We start from the raw sequence: 22,081 nt of genomic DNA on the forward strand, positions 1-22,081 counted from the left end.
AGAAATCTTTGACTTCCCCACCCGACGTTCCACTTGATCAGCATCAGTTCAACTCGTCTCACTGTCGCCTCACTCACATCCACACACGTACACACGAACACAGATTCTATGTATACCTACGCGAACACCTTCTGCCTATATATACACACGTTATATATACAATGTTACATAGAAATACGTGCTAACCTACACCACCATTCCTCTTTTGTTTCTCTCTCTCTCACCTCGCGAACATAAGCTCTCTCTCTCTCTCTCTATCTATCTCTTTCTCTCTCTGTGTGTCTCTGTTCCTCATTAAATTCTTGTCGACGGAGCTCGGGGTGTAGCAATGGCCCGCGCCAACCGCGACAGCAATAACGTAACTCTTGCGCAGCTGCGGCACGGTGGGGCTCTGGGTAAGAAAACACGAAATAACTTTGAATATATATTTCGCGATTACTCGGCTGCTGTCGCGCCAGGTTTTCCCCGGTGCAACGAACCCGGCGATGCATTCGAGTCAGCCACGACAACTGGTGGAAAAGGGCGGGACTGTTTGGTTCTGAACGCGGTGATAAGTCGAGGCACCCTTCCACTTCCGGTTCCCTGGAACCACGCGAAATTTTTCTCGTTTCTTTCTCTCTTCCTTTCGTTTTAATCCTTCTGATGCTTCACACGCGACGTGTTCGCATTCAGCTGACAGAAAGTAGTTGAAAATGACAGATCGTTGTAGAGATTTGATAGTTACAGATAGTTTTTTGTTTTAACTATAATGGCTCCAATTCATCGCAGATCGACGTCGAATAATTTAGTTTATTATATTATTATATACTGACGTGTTTGAGAAAATTGATTAGAGGTTGAAATTCGAGGAGGGATTTTAATTTGCGGTACTAATTGCTATGATCAAGACAGTCTTAACGAGAGGCCACGTTGTAGGCCGTGACATAGTTCCTCGCGGTTATGCATCGACCTGCAACGGTGCAACGTCAAGCTGGAAACTTGCAGCTCGCGCGGAGCAAGTTGCGGTTCCAGGAACTCGTGGGAACTTTACTTCGACAGGCCTGGGCAAACGCGGACACTGGCAAGTACACTGAAACCCGCACAAAGGATGCACCGTGGCAAGGTTGAAGGGAGGATCCTTGCATCCTGCATTTTAAATTCTAATCGCGCAGAAGGTCAGTTTGGCGACGTGCAAAGTGCACATTTCCAATTGAGACAAATTGTTTTACATTTGAAATACTCAACTTTCAAATTGAACAATTTCATTTGTGATGTAAGGTAGTTTTGTTGAAAGATATTTACTACAAGTAGAACTGACCCAAAAATATTTCAATCGAACCATTTTATGCATATTTTTCGAGCAATTTCTTGTGTATAAAAATGGGTACGAATTCAATTAAAGCTTTTTAAATTTAAAAAATACATAAAGGTGAAGAAGTTGGCTAATATATCTTATGGCATAGAGGTTTAATTTATGCATACATGGAGGTGCAGTCTACAGCCATCAGGATTCGACTCACGACGTCACATATTTCCAAAATCCCACCTGCGTTGCTAATTTCTATTGACACATTTCGTGGAACTAATCAATCCACGATTGTACGTACATCATCTATCGTAATCTTGCATCTTCTCCAAGAAGGAGACGTTGCACCATGGCAGCCGACAGCTACCGATATTAACGACACCCTGACACATCTCCATTCAGCAGAAATTCACGCGGACCGAATAACGTAATAAGCTTGCTGACAGATACTCTCCCGTGATCATGATCTATGCGCCAGCAGATAAAGCTGGATCTATTTTCCTTTAAAAACGTGTCTTCGTTCATTTCTTCTTCCACTTCGTCTCTCTCTCTCTCTTTGGGAACCGTAAAGATTCGAAGAGAAGATGACGTGTCTCAGATTAAGCATTCCATTTATTTAAAAAAAAAATGATCGATGCGTGTTCGTTGAAATTTCTATAATTTTTGTTGTTTTTATTATTATATTAATATATTTTGGAAAATCATGTCAGCGTTTACTGACGCGTTCGCTTCTCCGGATAGAACGAGCCAGTCAAAATTCAGCGACAGAATTCTGTCACGAAACAATCTCACTGCATCCTGATTTCATTTCACGGCTGGAAATAAGCGGAAAATTGGAAATTGCAAACACGGTAAATCGTGCTTTGTCGTTTTTTCCTGCGGGACTGAGTATATTGTTTTCAGTGATCAGAATATTACAGAATATCATTCTGTTTGCTAAAAGAAAAGAACAACTAAAATTTCTTAGATTTCTGAGATTTCTTTGAATATTTACAGACAAGAAGTCTGTTCCTTTTCTAAACAACACAAAATTGTCCTTTCTGAAAAATTATCTTCCCTATATCCAACTCTCGTCGACACACAGTCATCATCTTCGCTAACGAATTGCCAAGGATATCATTCGATAGCTCTTAGACCTGCCTTTCATCAATCTTTCCTTTTTATGCCTCTCTTCTTACAAAAGTGCACTTTGCTTCGCATTCCAAACTCTGATAGTACACAAATTATGACTCAAAGGATCAGTATCCATTGACCAACTCGTAAAGTCCTGCAAAACGCTCACAGGACTTCTCTTTCGTTTTGAAAACTTTAAACGAAGATTAATCGAACACACATACGAGCTACCCTCCTGGTCCAGCGATAACTGGTTCGTCTAGGGATCGCAAGGAATGCGGTTTCAGGCTGAATTCTCGACAGAGGCAACCCCCGGATGACCAAGCTAGCCTAACCTTGGCTAGCAACGCGCGACGTCCTCTGCATTTCCCTTTCCTAACAACGTAACTAACTTACAACCCCCAGGCAGCTCGAATCTCCCACGAGTTCTGAAACTACCCGTCGCCTACCGTGAAACTGATCTCGAACCGGAAATCCACTGCCCTGCATCGTGGCCCAATGATCTCGCTTGATCAACGTTGCCATCCTCAGCGCTTTCGTAGCGCGATACCACGTACACGGGCCATCGAATATTGCTAACTATATTTTTTTTATTCAGGTTAGCAGTTTGTATTGATTAAAGTGGTGGGAATCTAAATTTTGAAAAATTCGTAAGTATTTGAAAAAATATGTTTATAAAATGTTGTTCGAAGAGCATTAGACCTTAAAAGTCGGCACAGTGATAGAATATTAATTGTTTAAGAAGATTTTGGAAACAGGACGAGTAGAGCACAATTTTCTCGACGATCCACAGTCAAACCAATTAATTTGTTCCTAGCAAAAACGAGATTTTTCTATCGCACGCCGGATTTATCGCATCCCTTTTTTTTCCACGCAAAATAACTCGGCGTGTTTAAATACGCGACTGTAAATCTATCGTTCCGAGCAGATACAGTGAGCTCTTATTTTTTATTGAACCAGTCGAACAGTATTTCATCGCCAACAACGGTGTAGTGGCTCGAACGATTATTTTTCACGCGCCAGAAATAAATGTTTATCGTCAAAGCGAATTAATCAGATTTCCCTTGCTCGAAATGCCTTGTACAAAATTTGTTGTAATAGAAAACAAGCCAAAACATCGAACCAAAAGAGAAAAAGAGAAACAAATCACAACCCAACGATGTCTAAAATGACAGTGTACCCAATTACTGTCACGTGCAATATTTTCACAACGAAATGAGTTTCACGTTGAACCATCTACTTCCTCTCGAGACCAAGTGTCTCGCGCTAAAAACGAAAGACGTTGTTCATTCACCCAACGACAGCACGCGTGTACACAACGCGCGTGAGTCGACGAGGAACATCGAGGGATGTTTTTATCCGCGGTGTCACGCGGATGTTACCAAAACGGACGTTCCTGGATCCTCTAGATTGCTCGATGGATATTTGGCGGTAACGTTATATGAATATTTAACGAGCAGCCGGTAACGATGCAACCGATACGATGTGGTGACGAATTACGAGTTGAATCGAGTCGTGTCAGGGGGTAAGCAGTAACGAGAGGGTGGCGGTGGTTGGACCTGGAGTTATTCGACCTCGTCTACTTTTCAGGTATAATATTGGATCACTGAACACAGTGGTCTGCGCTTTTTTTCGATACTTTCATTTGAATATCGAAAGTTTTATAAAAAATAGAAGACACTTGTCAGTAGGGGTGAATGTAGGGGACAAGGGTATCTATGAGAATAATTATGCTGGAAATGTGTAGATTGTCAGCGGGGAATCTGATGCATTCGAAGGTAATGAATCGCTGATGCAGTAGAAGTTCGATGGTTGGAATCTTGATTAGTGAGATGATCGATTATTAGAACGTCGATTAATGAAAAATTCGATTAACAAAGCGTTTGGTTATTCGAGTGATATTGTGTACGAAGTAGGAGACGGAAGTATGTATTTATATTGTAATGTTTTTATTTTATTTATTCTTCTCTCTCTCTCTCTCTTTCTCTCACTCTCTTCCCCTTTCTCTCACCATTCGTTGTCTAGAATCAAAAATAATAAAGTTCTGTTCGAAAGAGTTCATCTTCGCGAAATAAAAATCATTAAATTCAATGATACTCTCTCCAGTTTACATTATGTTTCTTGGCTCTATGTACATTTATTATCATTAATATTATATTTCCATCGTTTAAACTTCATTTTGCCAAGTCATTTAATAAATACAATTTTTATTGCGCAATTTATCTTGTACTGAAAACGTAACAGACCATAGAATCAGAACTGTACAGCTCTGCACAGGTCTCCCCTACATCTCTAACAGTCAGCAAACATTATCCAGCGATCCTTAAAAGACATTCCGTTAATGGCCACTAAACAGCCGAGCATCTGAAAGCTGTTCCGCCAGTGTTTCCAACGTAAAAGCTGCAGTACCGAGCATTAAATTGGAATCCGTCTTAAACGTGAAGTCCCTTTCTCGACGTCGCGTCTCGACAATCGTATCGAGGAAAATGATTTTACGAAACCCAATCCTCCTCCTCGCGCCATCAGACTCGTACACTGCCAAACCAACCACGAGCAGAGATTTTATGGGTCGTCGACGAACGACGAATCTTTTTCATAAATATCAGCCGCCACTTTCCGATATTGGTCGTCGATTTACGTCTGGACATCCTTGAACGTATTCCAGATGTGGACAGAAGCGTCCTTACCCCTTGCTCGAGGCTGTAATGCAATTTAAGAGGAGCGTTTATGATTTCATCTAATGCATCGCCGTGAAAACGGTTTTTACGGATCCCTTCGGGACTTTTACGAGCTATAAAACGATGTACGGTCCCACGGGATTAACGTTCATCCCCGCTATTCCTTCGTAAATCTTTTGAAAACTCGAAACACCGGCTAACGAAATCTTTACGGCCGTGTCGAGGCTGCAAATAATCCTCGTATCGACGCTGATTCCCTCTGTAGATCGTTCGTACACGTACGCCCGATGGGGCGGTAAAGCGTATCGCGGATCGATCGCGTGGGTGGCCAGGAATTAGCTTTTTCAAAGTTAAAGCGACAGCTTTAAACGCGGGGGAACTGTTCGAACCGCGAGAGACGGCTATTATACGCATCTTAAAAGCTCTCACGTATACCATCTACACTTTTATTATTGAAATACTATTAAATAAAAGGTCATCCTTCCAACGATCGATATCTTGGAAATTATTAAACAAGAAAAATAAAACACTAGAAGAGAACTGATTGAAGAAATAAGAATACAGTTCACCCCTTTTGAATAGGAGTGAAAATAGTTTAAACGTCTTGAGAAACTATCTGAGCAATCAAAGTGGGACTCAGTGTGCCATTTAGAGTAAACAAGAATAGAATCGACACGAAACGGAAACCGCAGTGGAAAGGAGCACAAGGAAATGATCCGCCAACCGATGGCTCAGCCGCCGCCACTCGCTAAACCACCCCCGCAAGGGCGTTCGCAACCGCTTCAAAGTGGTCCTTTATTCAGTGCGCTGGGACCACGTTCTTTGAATTATCCGTCTCCTGTCATCCTTTTCACGGATTAAACGTGTCCTCGAGGGACTGCGGTTCGTGCGGTTCGCCACGGATACCGGCACCACCGCCACCGCAAAGAACTCGTTCGCCATAAGCAACCCAGAGTCGCGTTTCTTTTGAGGAGCGACGACGTCAAACATCGACAGCCATCCCCGTTCGACTGGTCACTCGGTCCACGTGGTAATCGAGAGTGGTATTCGGACCCTTCGTTCTAATTAGAACACTTGGCTCGAGAAAATTGACGAGCCACGAACCACTTCTCTGTTTGTTCGCGGTCCCTCGATTTTTGGGGTTTCGCTAATTACGTGGAAAGACCTTGCGTGTGCTTTCTATTGTGAGATATGAATTTTTTGGTGTGTATTATGATTAATGTGATGTATATTTTATTTCTTTTAGAAAGTTTTGTATAAGAAACGTTTGGGGAAATTTAGTTTCTTTTATTTTTACTTTGGTGTCTAATAGAGTTTCATATAGTAAAGTTAGGAGGTGATTTTTATATTTAAGAGATCAGATATTGATGAAAGAAGAATTATACTCTCGAACCAGAATAGAGAAACTTGAGAATTTGTATTTGTACACTTATTTGATGAGCATTAATAGAATCCGTGGCAGATGGCCAGATGTAATTTCACCATTTTAAGGAAATCCGCAAGTCCGCGATTTTTACCGTGATTATACGACCCTCTTCCGGTTGAAACCAGACCAATGCCGCGATAAGAAATCCCATTCTGCCTAGAACTCGCGAGCTACCGTGCAATTTGCATATCTTCCGGGAGTAGAAATTCTAATGTGCATTGTAATCTAAATATCGCGAAATTTTACAGAACGCTCGTTAGGTTGATTAGTCTCTTGAATAAACAACGATTTATGCGCGCAGCCTTATCCGGACAGTCAGTCCGTGTCTGATCGTTTTCATTTTTCTTCGAGTGTAATCTCGACGGATCGGTTCGCTCTTTTGCCCAGCTGAAATTTGTACGAGGAAATTTCGTAACGAATATTCAGGAAATTTTTATTCGAAATTCCCATCCACGATTTTTTTCCCGCGCGACGTCTCATTCGGGGGGTTTCCGTTTTAAGCTACGAATGCCTGAAATTCCCTGAACCGAAGTACAGCGCGCGCGTTTTACGGCTTTAATTAAACAAAATCCTCGCTGAAGCCGCAACTATCCAAATATCTTGTTCGCCTGGGGAAGGAAATTCTTGGTACATTTCAAACAAGTCCTCAGCTATTTTATCGCGCGGCGATCTCTTTAATTTTTAGTATTCTGGTAATTCCATTCTCGGTAATTCCTTGGTTTGCTCTTCTGTAATGTAGGTAGCATTCAAAATTTTTAAATTCAGATATTTGTATGTAATAATGTCTAAAATAATTGTAAACCATTTTTTATCATTATATGGTACTATATTTTCGAGCTTCCAAACAACGATACTTGGATCCACCCCATATTTTTCACTATTTTCTATTTATTTGAAGTAATCTACTAGTGACTTACCAATTAGGTAGTACAAGTGTTATTTATATCTGTATACATTCAAAAATTCAAAAGTTATAACGCAGAGGAGGAAGGTTCTCCTTCATCTCCATCAGCTTCACCATCTGCCATTTTTAATGGCTCCAGTTTAAGAAGATATTACGAAGGTCTATAAAATTTGTTTTCATTATAAAAGTTTCACTACTTTACCCATAACAAGTTGTGCATAAAATCTTTGCTATATTATACACAAAATATCTTATCAAAATCAAAATCTTTTACATTGAAGTCGCGAATTCAGAGATGTGAATTCACTCGATCAGCAAAAAAATACTATCAAACTCCAAGGCAAACATTCACACCAGAACAAAGTCCTACCAATTATTGCATATTTTACATTCATAACTTAATCGAATCACAAAAGCACGTATTCAGCGCGAACAATACGACTTACAAAACTGTAATTAACACACGTCGCAGCTGTAATCAGCCCTTGAACAATGAACGAACGAACGCAGCGAGCTTGGCATCGTCGAACCTCCCATTTCGAATCGCGACGGTCGAGATTAGGAGAAGGAGAGCCCCGCGGATTAGTAAATAATTTATTTCGCCAAGTAATTTAACTTTTCTAATTGATCGCCTCGAGCGTGCCCGGTCGTTTCGCCAGCCGGTTTCGCGTGGCTGATTTTCCAAACCCCGTCGGGGATGGGAAGAAGGATCGCCGACTGGAAAGTCGAAGGGCAAAGGGTGAAAGACCCCCCAGTGCCGGTTTTCGGATGAAATATCCTCCTTTCCGGCCACGACAGCAGTACCACTTTGCGGTTCCGAGTTCCTAGACGAATTTCTAACGGACGAGGGTGGCTGGGAAGAGGGACGAACGCCACGGTGATGAAAATAGTTGCTGCGCAACGCTCGACGAAGAACGGACGGAGGGAGAGAAAGAATAGCCAGCTAGACTAAACGTGCTCTCTCGTTCCTGGTTAATTCAATGGATCGCATCGTGGAAGAAGTCTATGATTCATCGTGATGATTTTATCGAGCTATCACGAAAATACTCAATCCCAATGATTATTCATTTCGAGCCAGATAATGGAAATTTGTTTCCATGTCGGACTTGTAATTACTCTTTGGATGATATATTGCGTAATTACTGTTGTCTGAGATTAATGTACATGGAGTAGATAATCTTTACGAGACTCGTTTCCAAGAAACGATTCATGTTCTTATAAACGCGGCTAAGAAAGTGGAATTTAAACAGGGACTTTTTTCATTCTATCGAAGAATGTCGAAGATAATGGATAACGTTCAATTGGGCTAGAATTAGCAGTAAAATTGAATGGAACACGAATCAGCTCATTAATGTACTATTAATCGCGAGTTTTTCTCCCTGTCAGCGAAGTAGAAATAAATTCTGATTGCCTGGCCACGAGAAAAGAATGAGGAAACCGTTCCCGGGTAATTTTTCTTCTAATTAACTAGGTAAACAATTGATAAGCGCTTCGAAGGAGATAACGAGCTCATTAGCAAGGCGAAGGAAATATTACTGTTAACGATAGAAACTCAGTCTTCACTGAGCTTCATATTTCTTCCACCCTTTTCTCGTTTTCCCTCGCCCGTTCCTTGATCTCGCGAACGACACTTCGAACCGACGACGACTCCTTTACCCTCCGTGGAGTTCCCAAAGAGCGCCAAGTGAAAGAGGAAATCGTTCGATATGGCTCCTTTGACCTCTCATCTCCTTTCTACCATTTTCGATTCCAGTCAGATATTGTCGGTTTCAATAAACATATTTTATAGATTGATTTTATCCGACGACGTGTCCGATGGTTTCATTCCGTCTCGAACGAGCTAAAAACTAAGCGAATTGATTTCTGTCGAAAGCAAGAATAATAAAGAGAAATTAACGCGTTCTCGAATCGAATTCACATTGTTCAGTTTCACGTAACAAAATCGCTAGCGTAACCAATTACAATTTTTGTTCTTTTAAAAACCAAACAAAATTCTTGGCAGAAGAGGTGAAAACTAAGTGAATCGATTTCTGTCGAAAGCAAAAATAATAAGAAGAAATTAACGCGTTCTCATTGTTCAATTTCAAGTAACAACATCGCTGATATAACCGATTACAATTTTTTTTCTTCTCATAATCAAACAAAATTCTTGGCACAAGCTGTTCACTCAAATCGCAGAACGCGTACGTAGCTCACGCTCGGCTCTAGTAATTGAGGTTCAACAATCTTGTTTTCAACAAGCATTTTTTCATCGACTAATTTTCCTGGCAACCGAGCACAACACGATCGCTTTGCAAGCTCGATTAATGAACGATCCGGTAAACACCGCACTCCATTCAACGCTAAAATGCCCAAGGCGTCGTGGATTTCTCATTCTCGATTACATTTACCTTCTCGTTTTCCGGCTTTTTAATCACTCCGATATAATTGCGGTTTAATCGTTCGACAGCCACTTCCTTCGCTCCCTTCTCTCTCCCTCGCGCTTTTAACCATTACTTAACACAACGAATTACGTAACGTCGTATCGTACTCTAAATGCGACGAAGAGAATTTCTAGATTTCCAGCACGAACCTCGATTAAAAGTAATTCAAAGAAAGGATCGTGCCAAGTCGCTTCAATTTTTATTTTTATTTTTATTAAGGCAAAGTAGGATAATAAGATACAAGCTAAGGATGCGATACGCGTGATGTAACGAAGTAATGAAGCCACAACGGTTCTCGCTTTCTTATCAAGCCTATTACACCACAAATCTATTCTCAGTATCAAGTAGTGGCTTCAAGTTTCTTAATTTCAACTCGAGTTATTCTTGCTACAACCAGAATCACGGAAACCGCGAGATTCCAACTTCCGTGTTACGTCACTGCCGCCGTAACTCGAACTCGGTGAGCTTCAAGATTTCCGAGTTTGAATTAAGTTACTTCTACTATAACCACAGAAATCTCGAGACTTCCGAGTTCGCTAAATAACGCTCGTAGTTGGTGTTTGAAAGAAAGAAAAAAAAAAGAATCGCTCGAAGTATGCGGTATCTCAAATATGCTTTCACGGTGAAACGTTCTAAGTGGTTGCGTGTCTTGAAAATAAATTGAGTACGAAACAGTTGTTGCTCGCGTGTTGCAACATTTTCTTTCAAATAGAACACGCGTCTAATTAAACGATTGATGATTGATATTCGCTTAGACCTCGACTACTCATTAAATAAAATAATAGAAATAAAAATACGATGTTACTCTCTACTGATATAAAATAATATAAATATTGGATAATAAGAGGAATCTTTGCATCGCGTTAATATTTTATGCAGCTAATCGACTGGCTCGCGTAGAAACAGTGCGTCGAGCGGCAATTGGTATGCAATAATGCAAATCGCGCGAGCAGACCGAACGAAAACGACGCTCGACCGTGTACGAAGCGGCGAGGTGCGAAGCTGGTTCTCTATCCGATGGTCGGAGGATGGGGAATCCCGGTGAAACAAAGGCAGGAAGCATAAATAATGAGTCTCGTTACCGTGAGTTTTCGAGCTGACTCTTCATCACGGAAATTGGCCCCGCCTCGTCATGGAGGGCGCAATTACATTTGGTACAGCTCCCGTCGCGTCTCCCCGCAGAGACCGCTCTGAATTCGAAATTTCAACCCCCCCTCGCCATTCGAAAGACAATCGGTGAAAACAAAAGAGGTCTGTTTCGCGCAGAGATTTCGAATGCTCGTTGCTGTAATGGAGAAAGTGTAGACTGCACTCGTCAACGAGACAAAGAGGACGCGTTTTATTCTGAAATTAGGTGGAAAATTTATAACCACGGTATTAAAGGATCGCTCTTTTTTCTAGAAACTCAAACAATTACTCTGGTATTCTCTTAACGCGATGTAAAACGAAATACGCGAGGTGTCAACACTTTTTCAAAGCATTTATTACAATTAAGAGACAGTACCAGCACTTTCGAATGAGAATCCACTTATGAGATCTACGAACGTGTATTCTACACAGTTTCTAGTAACGTAATACACTCTTTATTTAAATAACGCCTAAATACAATCGTTCAGAGTATTGCTTCACAGTTATATGAAATGATACAACGATATTCAAGATCAAACCACAGTAAGAAGTCAGCCGTGTTCACGCGAATAATGCAGTGCACGTCTAACCGCTGTGGCTTCGCGTCAAACAAAATGGCTGCCACCGTGGCCGTTCGTACCTTCCACGGTATTCTTTTAGCCTCATTTCCGTGAAATATCGACGGGTACTATGAAAAAATGTCACGTGTTCTCTTCATTTTTTATCGAAGAACCAGATGATCGATAATTTTTTCCAGGCATCGAATAGGGCTGTAAAAATTCTTACTTAAAGTGCCTCTGATCGCAAGGAGATTTGTCGTGCGACGTGTTATTAGAGGAATTTAAGTATGAGACTTTAAGAGAGTCGACTTCTTACCACTGCGTGTTGATCTCCAGTTCCTCCACATACTCTTCAATATTCAAAAGTGGAGGCAGCAATGGCTTCAAAGCATTTACATCGAAGAGGAGAACTTCGCTCGCAGCGTTTCAACGAAATCCACTTCTGCTTCATGTTTCAAGATCGACAACGCGACTTCCTCGATCGCATCGATCGAGAAACTCCTCGTGTGTCTTACCCAGAAGCTTACCCCTTGTGCGCGTGAATTTTGCAAAACTCGAGGAAAGTGCCACGCGTTCGCACACAACGACATTACATTACAATTAAACACCCTATTACTCGATTTGATTCGACAATATTAGACACTACCAACACTCAAAGTGCTCTCACAACACGAGATCTTCAGTCCAATGAAACACACGAACTGGTAAATTCTTTAACGCTAGCAATACCAATGAAATGGGGTGGTTTGTAGTCGCAGAATTCTTTCAAAATAAAAAATTCTGAATTAATTAGAAATTGTATATCTGTTAATGTTACAATATACATATGAGTATCGTTTAAGCACAATTTCTGCGCAAAATATGGTTCGTTTGCTTCAGTTTACATAAGAGACGCTTTGATACGAAGCTTGGTATCGCTAGGGTTAAGCTTACAAAATAACGGAAGCTCGTAAAGCAACGGAGTCAACATTTCCACGTCTCGTCACGAGTCGTCTACTGTTCTTTTTTTTTCCCCCCCACCTTTTTTGTATTCTCGATCTGAGACATAAATAATAGACACTGGCCACGGGCAGGAAATGATCGCGTCGAAACGTGGCCGCGGCAAATTCCTTCGACAGCGAAACGGCGACACGTAAATCAGTCAGCCGCAGGAGACCCGGTCCTACGGCGGAATTGAACTAAAAATTCCACGAACGCGGGACACGTGATTATTTAAGCCGTCATGCATGATGAATGGACTCGTCCACGACGGAGGGCAGACAATTTTGGATTCCGAACACGCCAGACGCTGTCCGTTCTCCATTCTTCTTCAGGACGTCGAGGGATTTCGTTCTTCCTTCCGTTTTCTCTCTTTTATTTCCTCTCTCTCTCCGGTTCTCTCTCCTCTACTTTTTCTCTCGCCCTTTGGAAGCAACGGGCACACACACGAGAGGTATTAAGAGGCGTTCGTCTCGTCTGTTTCAGGTCCTGCCACCTTGGAAGGCGGCCAAGTCCTGCAGTATATCCTTCAAAATCCGTACCAACGAACCTAACGGATTGATCATGTACAGCCGAAGCGGAGCTCACACGAGGGTACGTGGATATTATTCAATATCGCATTTCTCTTCTGAGCTAATTGATAACGATGAACTGTTTTTAACTCATGACTAGTATGAAATCACTGAATTAGTTCTAGTAATCTCTATTAGTGTACTCTCCATTCTGGAAAATTTATTTATTAATAAATTCCATTGAGATTTGCTCGTTAAGCAACGTGCCAGAGATCAGTAGATATATCGTTAGAAGAAAATGAAAAGGATAATAGTCGAAACATCCACTAAGCAAAGTGGTCGAAATTCATGAGAAAGATCGAACCAGAGCGAGAACACGAAAATCAGAAACAGCTTTCGATCGTAAAACTCGTGCAGTTTCATTTGCAATGAAAAAAAAGAAATGAAAGTAGAAATAGATGAGCGCCGCGATTCAACAAAACGCGCGCGAGAAAAATACCCACGGAGAGGCCATCAAAATCCGTGCAACGAATATTAAAACAGCCAACCAATGACGAACGCGTTCATTAACCCGCCCGCTTTGAAAATTCCACGGCTTATAGAACATTTTTCGTTTATTTATTTATTTTTTTTTCTCTTCTTTCCTTCGAATTCTTTTTTTCCGCCGCCAGCGAACTCGCGGTCGTGTCCGCGCAATCGTTCCGATTAATCGCGGCTCGGAAATTCGCGCGAAACGATTTCGCGTTAAGTCCGTTAGAGAATGCGGTCGACGCGAATAATCAAAAAGAGATCGCCGGAGAGAAAACGAAATGACCAAGTCCAGCAAAGCTGAGGAATTGTACGAGATATAAAAACGCTAATGGACGCGAATTTCAGGGATGAATCTGCACCTTTCGATAGAGGTTGGTTTATTTTTGAAAAAATTCCTCGTTCAGACTTGTTGGAAAGATGTATTTGTCATGATTTGTTTGGGATAACACTAATAGTTTATTTAGAATAAATTAGGAAATTTGTGGACAGACATATAGAGATCATTATTATGTATTATAAATTTTATTGGAGGATAAAAAATTGTTTATCTGTACTTTCTCCTTCTCAAAGTATTTGGCTATGATCAACGTTTATTAAACCTTTGTTTCACATATATTGTCGGTCATATATTGCAGAATATTTTTTAATTATATTTTTAACTCGGAGAAACGGCTTCAGACTCGTCTATTTAATTTGTTCTGCAACTTGTCAAAGAATCTTTTGCGTGTATCGCTTTTTTTTAATAATGAACTGATGATACGCTGCCTCTGTGAGCACTGTTGATACATGGTTCTTTGTTGTATCGTGTACGAAATCCTAACAGTGTGTCGATAGCCTGTCAATCAGACGCCACTATGAATACTTGCACGTTTTTCATACCGTACGTCTAGAATTCTGTCGAAATTGCTATGCGTTACAGTTCCTATGAGAAAATTATTTTAAAAGAGTAAACCCGCGGATTTAACAGTTTTCAGCCATTTTTGGAGAAGTTCTCTTGTAAATTCTGAACACAATTTTGATAATTATATTATTTTAACATGTTAAGATATTGGAGTGAGACTGGAGTGTCACAAGGTTTGGAAAAAAAATTCAAGTGGCGGTAAAGCGATAAAGGAAAATAGAAAAGTTAATGAATAAGGCGGGGAGGAAATATTGGGGTGTGAAAGATAACGAGAAGAAGTTACGGGAGGGGTAACGTCAACGAGGGTCGAAGAGGACGGCTGGTTGGAAAAATCGATGTTTATTCGAGCAAAAAAAGTAGAGATAACGAAAACGGGTTACGTGGAATAATAGCTGGCGGATAATCGAATTACAGATCTCCAACAAAATGCATTTTTGTCTGATAAAAGCGCGGATGCTGTTTCAAAAACTGGCCAGGGAAATGCTTGTCGAAATGAAGCGGGGGTTGAATTGAATTCCGCGTCGCCGTTGAAAAGTCCGATATCATTTTTTAGCACAAACGATTTGTATTTACACTCGTCGATTATAACGCACGCAGTCGAGGTACATTTTATAATTCATATTAACGAGAAAAATTCCTACATAAATTACACCCTTGAATAAAAAAAAAATCATTCTTTTAGCCCAACCAATTGAACAATACCAGATTTTTCATACATCCAAGTAAACAAGTGTTCATCTTGCTTAAATTGGCTGATAGACGACTATCAAACTCAAAGTATAGCGAGTTATGGTACGTCAATTTGACGAGCAATGGTTCGAACCACCACAGTAGACCATGGCGAGTTTAATCAGACAGAAACAATTATTTAAGTGTAGCTATTTGGGTCCTGTAATTGGCTTTCACAGTGATCGATAGAATCAACTGCACACACACTATTATCTTTGCTAGTGGATGCCAGTGTGTAATTATTGTAACCAAAATAGCGACATTTCCCGTGGCTCGATAACAAAATGAAATTATACCACCGATATGTTTTTTAAAATAACAGTACGTCAACCATCGCGCGAATGGTTTTTTAAATTACCGATACGTAAATATTCCAAAATGGAAGAGGGCGGGTTTACATATCGATGTCCAGAATATTTGACAAAACACGACATCGAAGTACGCTTTGCGTTACAAGGTAAATAAAAATTCTGATACTTTTTTACATCACGCAGAAGTGCGGCCATTTATTGCATTTCTCGCTTGAATATTAAACACGTTGCTATTCGCATCTCCCTTGTTATTGATTCTAAAACAAAAATGTCACGTGTCTTCTTTCAAATCCAACGAATGCGCAATAAAAACGAAGAAGCAATTTAACCAAGGGCTCGTTAGCAATTAGTACAGTCATAAAACGTGGATGCGTGCCTTTTCTGGGTACCAAAGGACGTAGCAAGGTGTACGGGTCAGGTATCTGGAGCGGAGGGTGGCCGAGGGACGACGTAGGAAATGTATTTTCGCCACTCGAGCGGCGCGTTTCGCTTGCAGCCGGCAATTATCCCGATTTAACAATACCGCCCCCGTAATTCCCGCAATTATATTTCAACGGTGAAACGGGATTGCGAGGGGTGAGCGTCGCGAATAATCACGGCTGCCTGGCGTGGAACGGCGTGAAATAAATCGGAAAGTTCGGGGAACCGGTATCTCGTTAAAGGGTGCGCGTGCGCTCGCGCGAACTCGCGTTTGCCGCTCTCATTAGCGGATCCCGCGGGCAAATGTTTCCCGCTGTTCACCGTTCGCCTCTGTAACGCGGATATCCGACTGGCTGTCCGTAAATAACACTTGCGCGTTAATACGCGACTGTTCGTTGAGAAGCAAACGCGACTGGCCGATGATGAGCCTCGTAATTCGAGGATAATTACTAGGATGGTCACGAGGAAAATGATTACTGCCACTCTTCGCTTCCTCGAAAGTGGTCCCTTTAATTAGAGAACGTACAATCGAGTTGGCATACTTTTTTCAAATTTCTTTTTATTATTTGGATAAGCTTAATACCATTTCTAGTTAGATTTGTTATACTTTAATATTGAATATTGTGATAAACTTGAAACTCTTGTAAGATTGTATAATATAAACTGATGTGGCGTGGATTTATGCTTGCAGCAAGACCTGTTCGCCTTCGAAATCTTCGGTGGTCACCTGTACATGCACGCCGATCTCGGAAGCGGTCCTGTCAAAGTGAAATCGTCGAATCAACGCGTCGACGATGGTACGTGGCACGACGTGGCGCTTCGACGAGTCGAAAGAGACGGACGTGTCACCGTCGACAAGTCCATAGTTGAATTTCACACGCCAGGTAAGAAACACGTGAATTTACATCCATCAAAAATTCTTCCAAGTCTGAACTACTTTCTCATTCGTATCGCTTTTCGAACAGGTATTTACATTTTATGCGAGAAATATATGCGAACAGTCGCAAAGTATATTTTTCACAAGCAAATCTAAATGGAAGCATAATATAAATTTCAACCGCTAAAGGGATTCGTTCGAAAAATACATTTCGTCTTCCGCCTGGCCTCTTTCAATCGCGCATCGCGCGGTTCCGTCGCCGTCTCCTGCGCTGCCATTTAATCTCGCGACGTGTTCAGCGGGGATGCATGACGTTTATCGTTTAATCTGCACACAGACGAAATTCTGAATCCGGTTGCTCGACGACGCAAACGGGGTACTAGGGAAAAATGCGGGGACTCGAGGTTGCAAGCCACTCATAATTCAGAGTTACACGCTCGAGGACACTTATCTGCAGGTGCAGCTAACCGTTCCATGCGTGGGACGTAATAAATCTTCCCCCGTCTCTCTACGACCCCGTGCCTTTTATTATCGTTTAGTATCATCGTTGAATCCGCTCTTTTTTTAACCCCTAAGCCTTTCTTCGAGCTTTTAAATCGAGCAAGAAAGATTGCTCGTGCGCAATCTGTAATTCCAATTGAGTCGTTACACGGTTTTTGTCTGAATGAAATATCTAATTATTTATAATAGTCACTGTATCCACTACGAAACATGGAATAGTTATTATTAAACTGACGTTTGTGCGTTTATGGAATATTTAAATATCCAACACGTAATTTTTTTAGATTTTTTCAGATCATTTTATTCATACTTTAAAAACATACTTCGAGCAGAAGAAATACAATCTTTAACGTTATTCTTTTAGTCAGAAAACAATCCTAACCATTCTAAAATCATTCGCGTCCAACCGTTCGCCTCTACGAACCCTTAAGATACGATAAAAGGTTCTCCACTCGAAGTCCATCCCCCGTGAACGCCATAAGGATCGAGGCAGGCCTAATTCAACGATCAACCCCTCGCGTAACGGCGTACGGTAAACGAGTCCACGACAGAATGAAGTTTCGAGCACGTACAAAGCTCGCGGCGCGGGTATTTTCCGAGCAAACGTAAACTGGACTGTCGCAAATGGCCGGCGGATGAAAGGCGTCCCGGGAAAATCGTTCGCCGCCGGAATTTAACGGCGCGACGCGTTGCGCAGAGACGCGCGAGGAGACGAGGGAAACGGAATTCGAACACGGGGATGACCAAGGCGCGAGGTGTGCTCGAGGAGAGGAAGAACGTGATTTCTGCGGCGGATCCGTTATTTGAACTGGGGCGACAGAGAGAACCCGATGAAGGATCCACCGCTGCAAACTCTCTCTGCCGTTTATTTATCGGTTTAATAAAGCCGCGCCGTCCACTTTAAGCTGTTCCACCCGCTTGCTCTATATTTCTACTTGTTTTACTTTCTCTCTGTTCACCGTCCTGCCAGCGAGCTCTAAGAGGCATGAATAAGTTCGCGATTAAATCTGTAAGGGAGTTTTAATTGACTCTTGGAGCCCTTGACGCGGTCATCGATAACATTCTGCGCTGAGAAGTTCAAAGTACGTATTTTTGCGGTATATTTCTTTTAAAAAATCCAAATGTCGTTCTGGATTAGTTCTGTTTTTGAGATTCCTTCAAAGTATGCCTTTTTTAATCCTTTCATGGTGTTATTTTTGGTTATATCTTTAATTACGGTTCGTTAAATACGCGGAGAACAATCAGAGACGATAAGGAGATTAGTTCAGGAGAGCAACTAATAGGAATGGTTTTTTGCTGTGTCAAGAGTTATCCGTAATGGCTGATTTTATTAGTTCCGAGCGTAGGGCGAATGTTTAACCGAATCGTTAGCGGTGTCGGCATTTAAGGGAAAGAAATTCACAACTTTAGTGGAATTGTACACTTACCAGCGGTCCCCCGAGGCAAAAGTTCCGGGACGCCCTTGGTGGTCACTCGAATTACACGGCCAGTTAATTTGTCCATGAAACTCGCCTTTGAAATCCAATTCTACAGCAATCCCAGCCCCGAAACTGCGCTTCGCCGCCTCTCTGGGATAAGCTCGCGCGAATTCTTCGAGTGTGAACGTTTCCTGCGGGCCAACTGTGCACGTAGCACACGAAAAACCTCCCTGCCGCTGCTGCGTGGCCCAGCCTCTCGCAATTAGACTTGGCCTGTGTTTCTGGTTAAATAAATATTACCACGGATGTAGCAATAAACATTTTCATTTATATCGTTTTATTATATATAGTAGATTTTTACAAGGATTGGATTTATTTAACGATAAAGAGAGATATATAATACGATATCAAATGCTGTGACTCTCGATATGACGAGTTTTAGAATGGACGCATCATCGATGTCCACAAATTTAACGTTAATCCACTTCAATATCTCAAATGTGAAGCACCATTTTAATTAATTTATTCAGAATCTGTTTTAATGTGAGGACATACAGCTACAGCGTTGCACTCAAATAGGGGTAACTTCTGAGCTGATCGCACCATCCCGTGAACTCTGTACACCAAACTTTTCTTAGATGGACACGAAGTCACTTAATTAAAGGGTGTCCTCAGGGTACGAAATTAAGTTTACTCACACGATCCTATACTTCGAAACTAGCGAAACAGCGAGGACCCTTTTAAAGACTCATGGCGAACCGTTCTCCATTCACCCCTCTCGCGTCCATCGTAAAAGGAACAAGTGTCTGTACTTTCTCAACCTGAAATCGATGAAAATAGAAAAGAAAATTTATCTGCCCAGCAGTTTCTTTATAACAAATGACACGTATCCGCATTACGTAATCCCTCTGATAGCCATGCTGGCAGAGAGCATTATCTGAAACCTCGTAGATATAATTGAATTAATTTCTTGCCAACGTTGGTCGCAGAAAGTAGAGTTATTCGCGAGACATGAATCATCGGGGCTTAAACCGCGATTACAATTGAGCCAATGAAATAATCTTGCTAGAAGTAAAAAACACCGCTCGTGTCCAGACATCCGCTGCAACCACCGTTCAGCTGATAAGCGAGAACACGTCGAGAACTTTATTCGTGTTTTAACGCCACTTCGTCGATATATCGACCGTCTCGTAACCGTAGGATATCCGGCTTAACCAGAAGTTCGTAATTAATTGGTCAATTTTCTTGCCCCGGTAAAATTACGAGCCGATAGAAATCGGGGCGGATATTAAAATATTAAAATTGAAAAGTCTCGTGACGACACTAATTTACGATTGTTAAATAACTCGACTAAAAGTAGATTATGCGTGATTAAAAAAGAAAAACTGTTCTTCAATTTACAATTTTCTACATTTTTTACTTTCTGGTTCTCCATTAATATGTTTCATTATATCGTTACACGAGCTGAACGCTCGCCCTTAAACAGAATAGCGTCGCGTAATAAATCACTGTACGTGTCTACCGCGTAACAACTTGGTGCAACCAGCTACCATCTCGTTACATTAAAATGATAATGTCGACTGGGATGTAACCATTAGAGCGATGTACGCGTCTCCTGAACCAGCCAAGCTGTAAAAAAAGAAACGGAGGAGCACGTGCAGCCCTTATTGGCGCGCAAAATTGGCGGATAGATACGGTGGGACGTCGAAGTTACCCGGCGCATTCAATTACCGCTGCCTGGCGAGCATTATAATACCGCAGATCCATGTAAATAAGCGTCACGTGCAGAACCGCGATACACCAGCGCGGACCACGTCGCGAGGATCGTATCCGAGCTTCGTCGGAAATGCTGCTGGCGTGATCAGCAAATTTTCGCAAAGCGAACGCCCGTTTTCCAACGGTCCCTTTAATAATTACGGATGCACCGCGAGCAACCACGTCCCGTGCAATTACGTATGTACGTAGCAAAGGAAGTATCGCGTTCCACTCGAACAATCCATTTCGAATGCCTTTGCTGGATGGCTGAACAGTGATCACGTCTACACGCTGTATTATAGTAAAATGTTGTTCTTCTTGCTGGTAGAAATAGCGCTAGAAATATCAAAAATATGAAGAGGCACGATATATTGTATTACGATGTTCAGTGGCATAAGTTTTATCTGGAAAATTATGATTGCCAGACGGAGTTCGTCGCGAAGTCGAGCGTTTTAGCCGAGCGCCGCGACTCGCTGTGCTTTTACACGGGTTGTCGGTGGTAACAACTTCCACGCTGCTCGTCCTCCTTCGACGACTGCAATTTCCTACCCTCCTCATATTCGAGCGAGTCGGTTCTTTAGTATTTCCCTGCCAGCCCTCTCGTATTCATTTTGCCCTCCATCTTATCTGCTACTCGCGTCGCGACGACGAAAATAAGGGTTGTACCTGAATCGTTCTTTCACTCACCCTCGCCAACCTCCCTCGAAGATTACGTATTATTTGAAAGGCATTAGCTGAATTTAGTGCAGGCACGAATGTATGCATTTACTACTTTGTGACAGTATTTTATCTTTTTTTTATGAATTTAATTGATTTTTATTATTGTTCGATTTTTCTATCGAACTAGTAGTAAGTAAATTGTTAATAAGTTAATTATCAGAGAACAGAAAAGATTGCTTTTCGTGTACAAGAATTCAAGGGCAGGAACAATAACGATCGCGTGCTTAACGCATAATTGCGTTCAATTCCTATTACTACGGCGGTAAAATTGCAGTTGAATGTTCTTCAAATATTCATGAGTCAGAAATGGGTTAATTAAATTCTTGTAGAAACTGCGATGTGGCGTAGATAACGTGCTGCAATTCGTTAGTTTTAAAATAGAATTGGCGATCAACCGAGCCCTATATTCACCTGAAATGTCAAATAATTGTAATTATAATCAATCTACGCGCTGCAGCGGGGGAGTTAACTCGGTAAATGTCTGCATTTACTTGTAATTGTACGCACGCATACTAATTTGCAAAGTAAATGTATTCCCATCCAATGAAATGTAAACTGTGACTAGTAAATGCATATATTTGTGTCTGATAAGTGTGTGTGCCGGTAATAGCAAACGATAGCAAACAGAGACTAATAAATGTGTACATTTAACATTTTATTGCAATTTATATTTGCATGTCTAGAAAATCTAGTTAAAGAAAAAAGAAATACAAGTGTATAATTTCTACCAATAATATTAACCTTTTGCGCTCGAAACTTATGCTGAATTTCGTTATCTCCAGTTGATAGAAGCCAAGTATTGGTTCGAGAATGTGGTCCCTTAGGCTGTTTACGTTTTCGGTTGGAAAGTGACATTGTGACGTAAAATGGGGAATAAGATAAAGTTCGTCTACGACTATGGTCCTAACATT

General features: G+C 41.4%; 1 protein-coding gene across 9 annotated transcripts in view; it reads left to right on the top strand.

Annotated features, from left to right (window-relative positions):
- Positions 1–22,081, top strand: part of Nrx-1 (neurexin 1) — a 345,279-nt gene that overhangs the window by 233,314 nt on the left and 89,884 nt on the right. For all 9 annotated transcript variants that reach the window (XM_076893320.1, XM_076893321.1, XM_076893322.1 and 6 more), the window contains 2 exons: positions 12,982–13,089; positions 16,591–16,783. In XM_076893320.1, coding sequence (XP_076749435.1) covers positions 12,982–13,089; positions 16,591–16,783 — 301 coding nt within the window. The remainder of the gene's footprint in view (positions 1–12,981; positions 13,090–16,590; positions 16,784–22,081) is intronic.

This window comes from Xylocopa sonorina, chromosome 4 (genome assembly GCF_050948175.1).
Source record: "Xylocopa sonorina isolate GNS202 chromosome 4, iyXylSono1_principal, whole genome shotgun sequence".
NCBI lineage: Eukaryota > Metazoa > Arthropoda > Insecta > Hymenoptera > Apidae > Xylocopa > Xylocopa sonorina.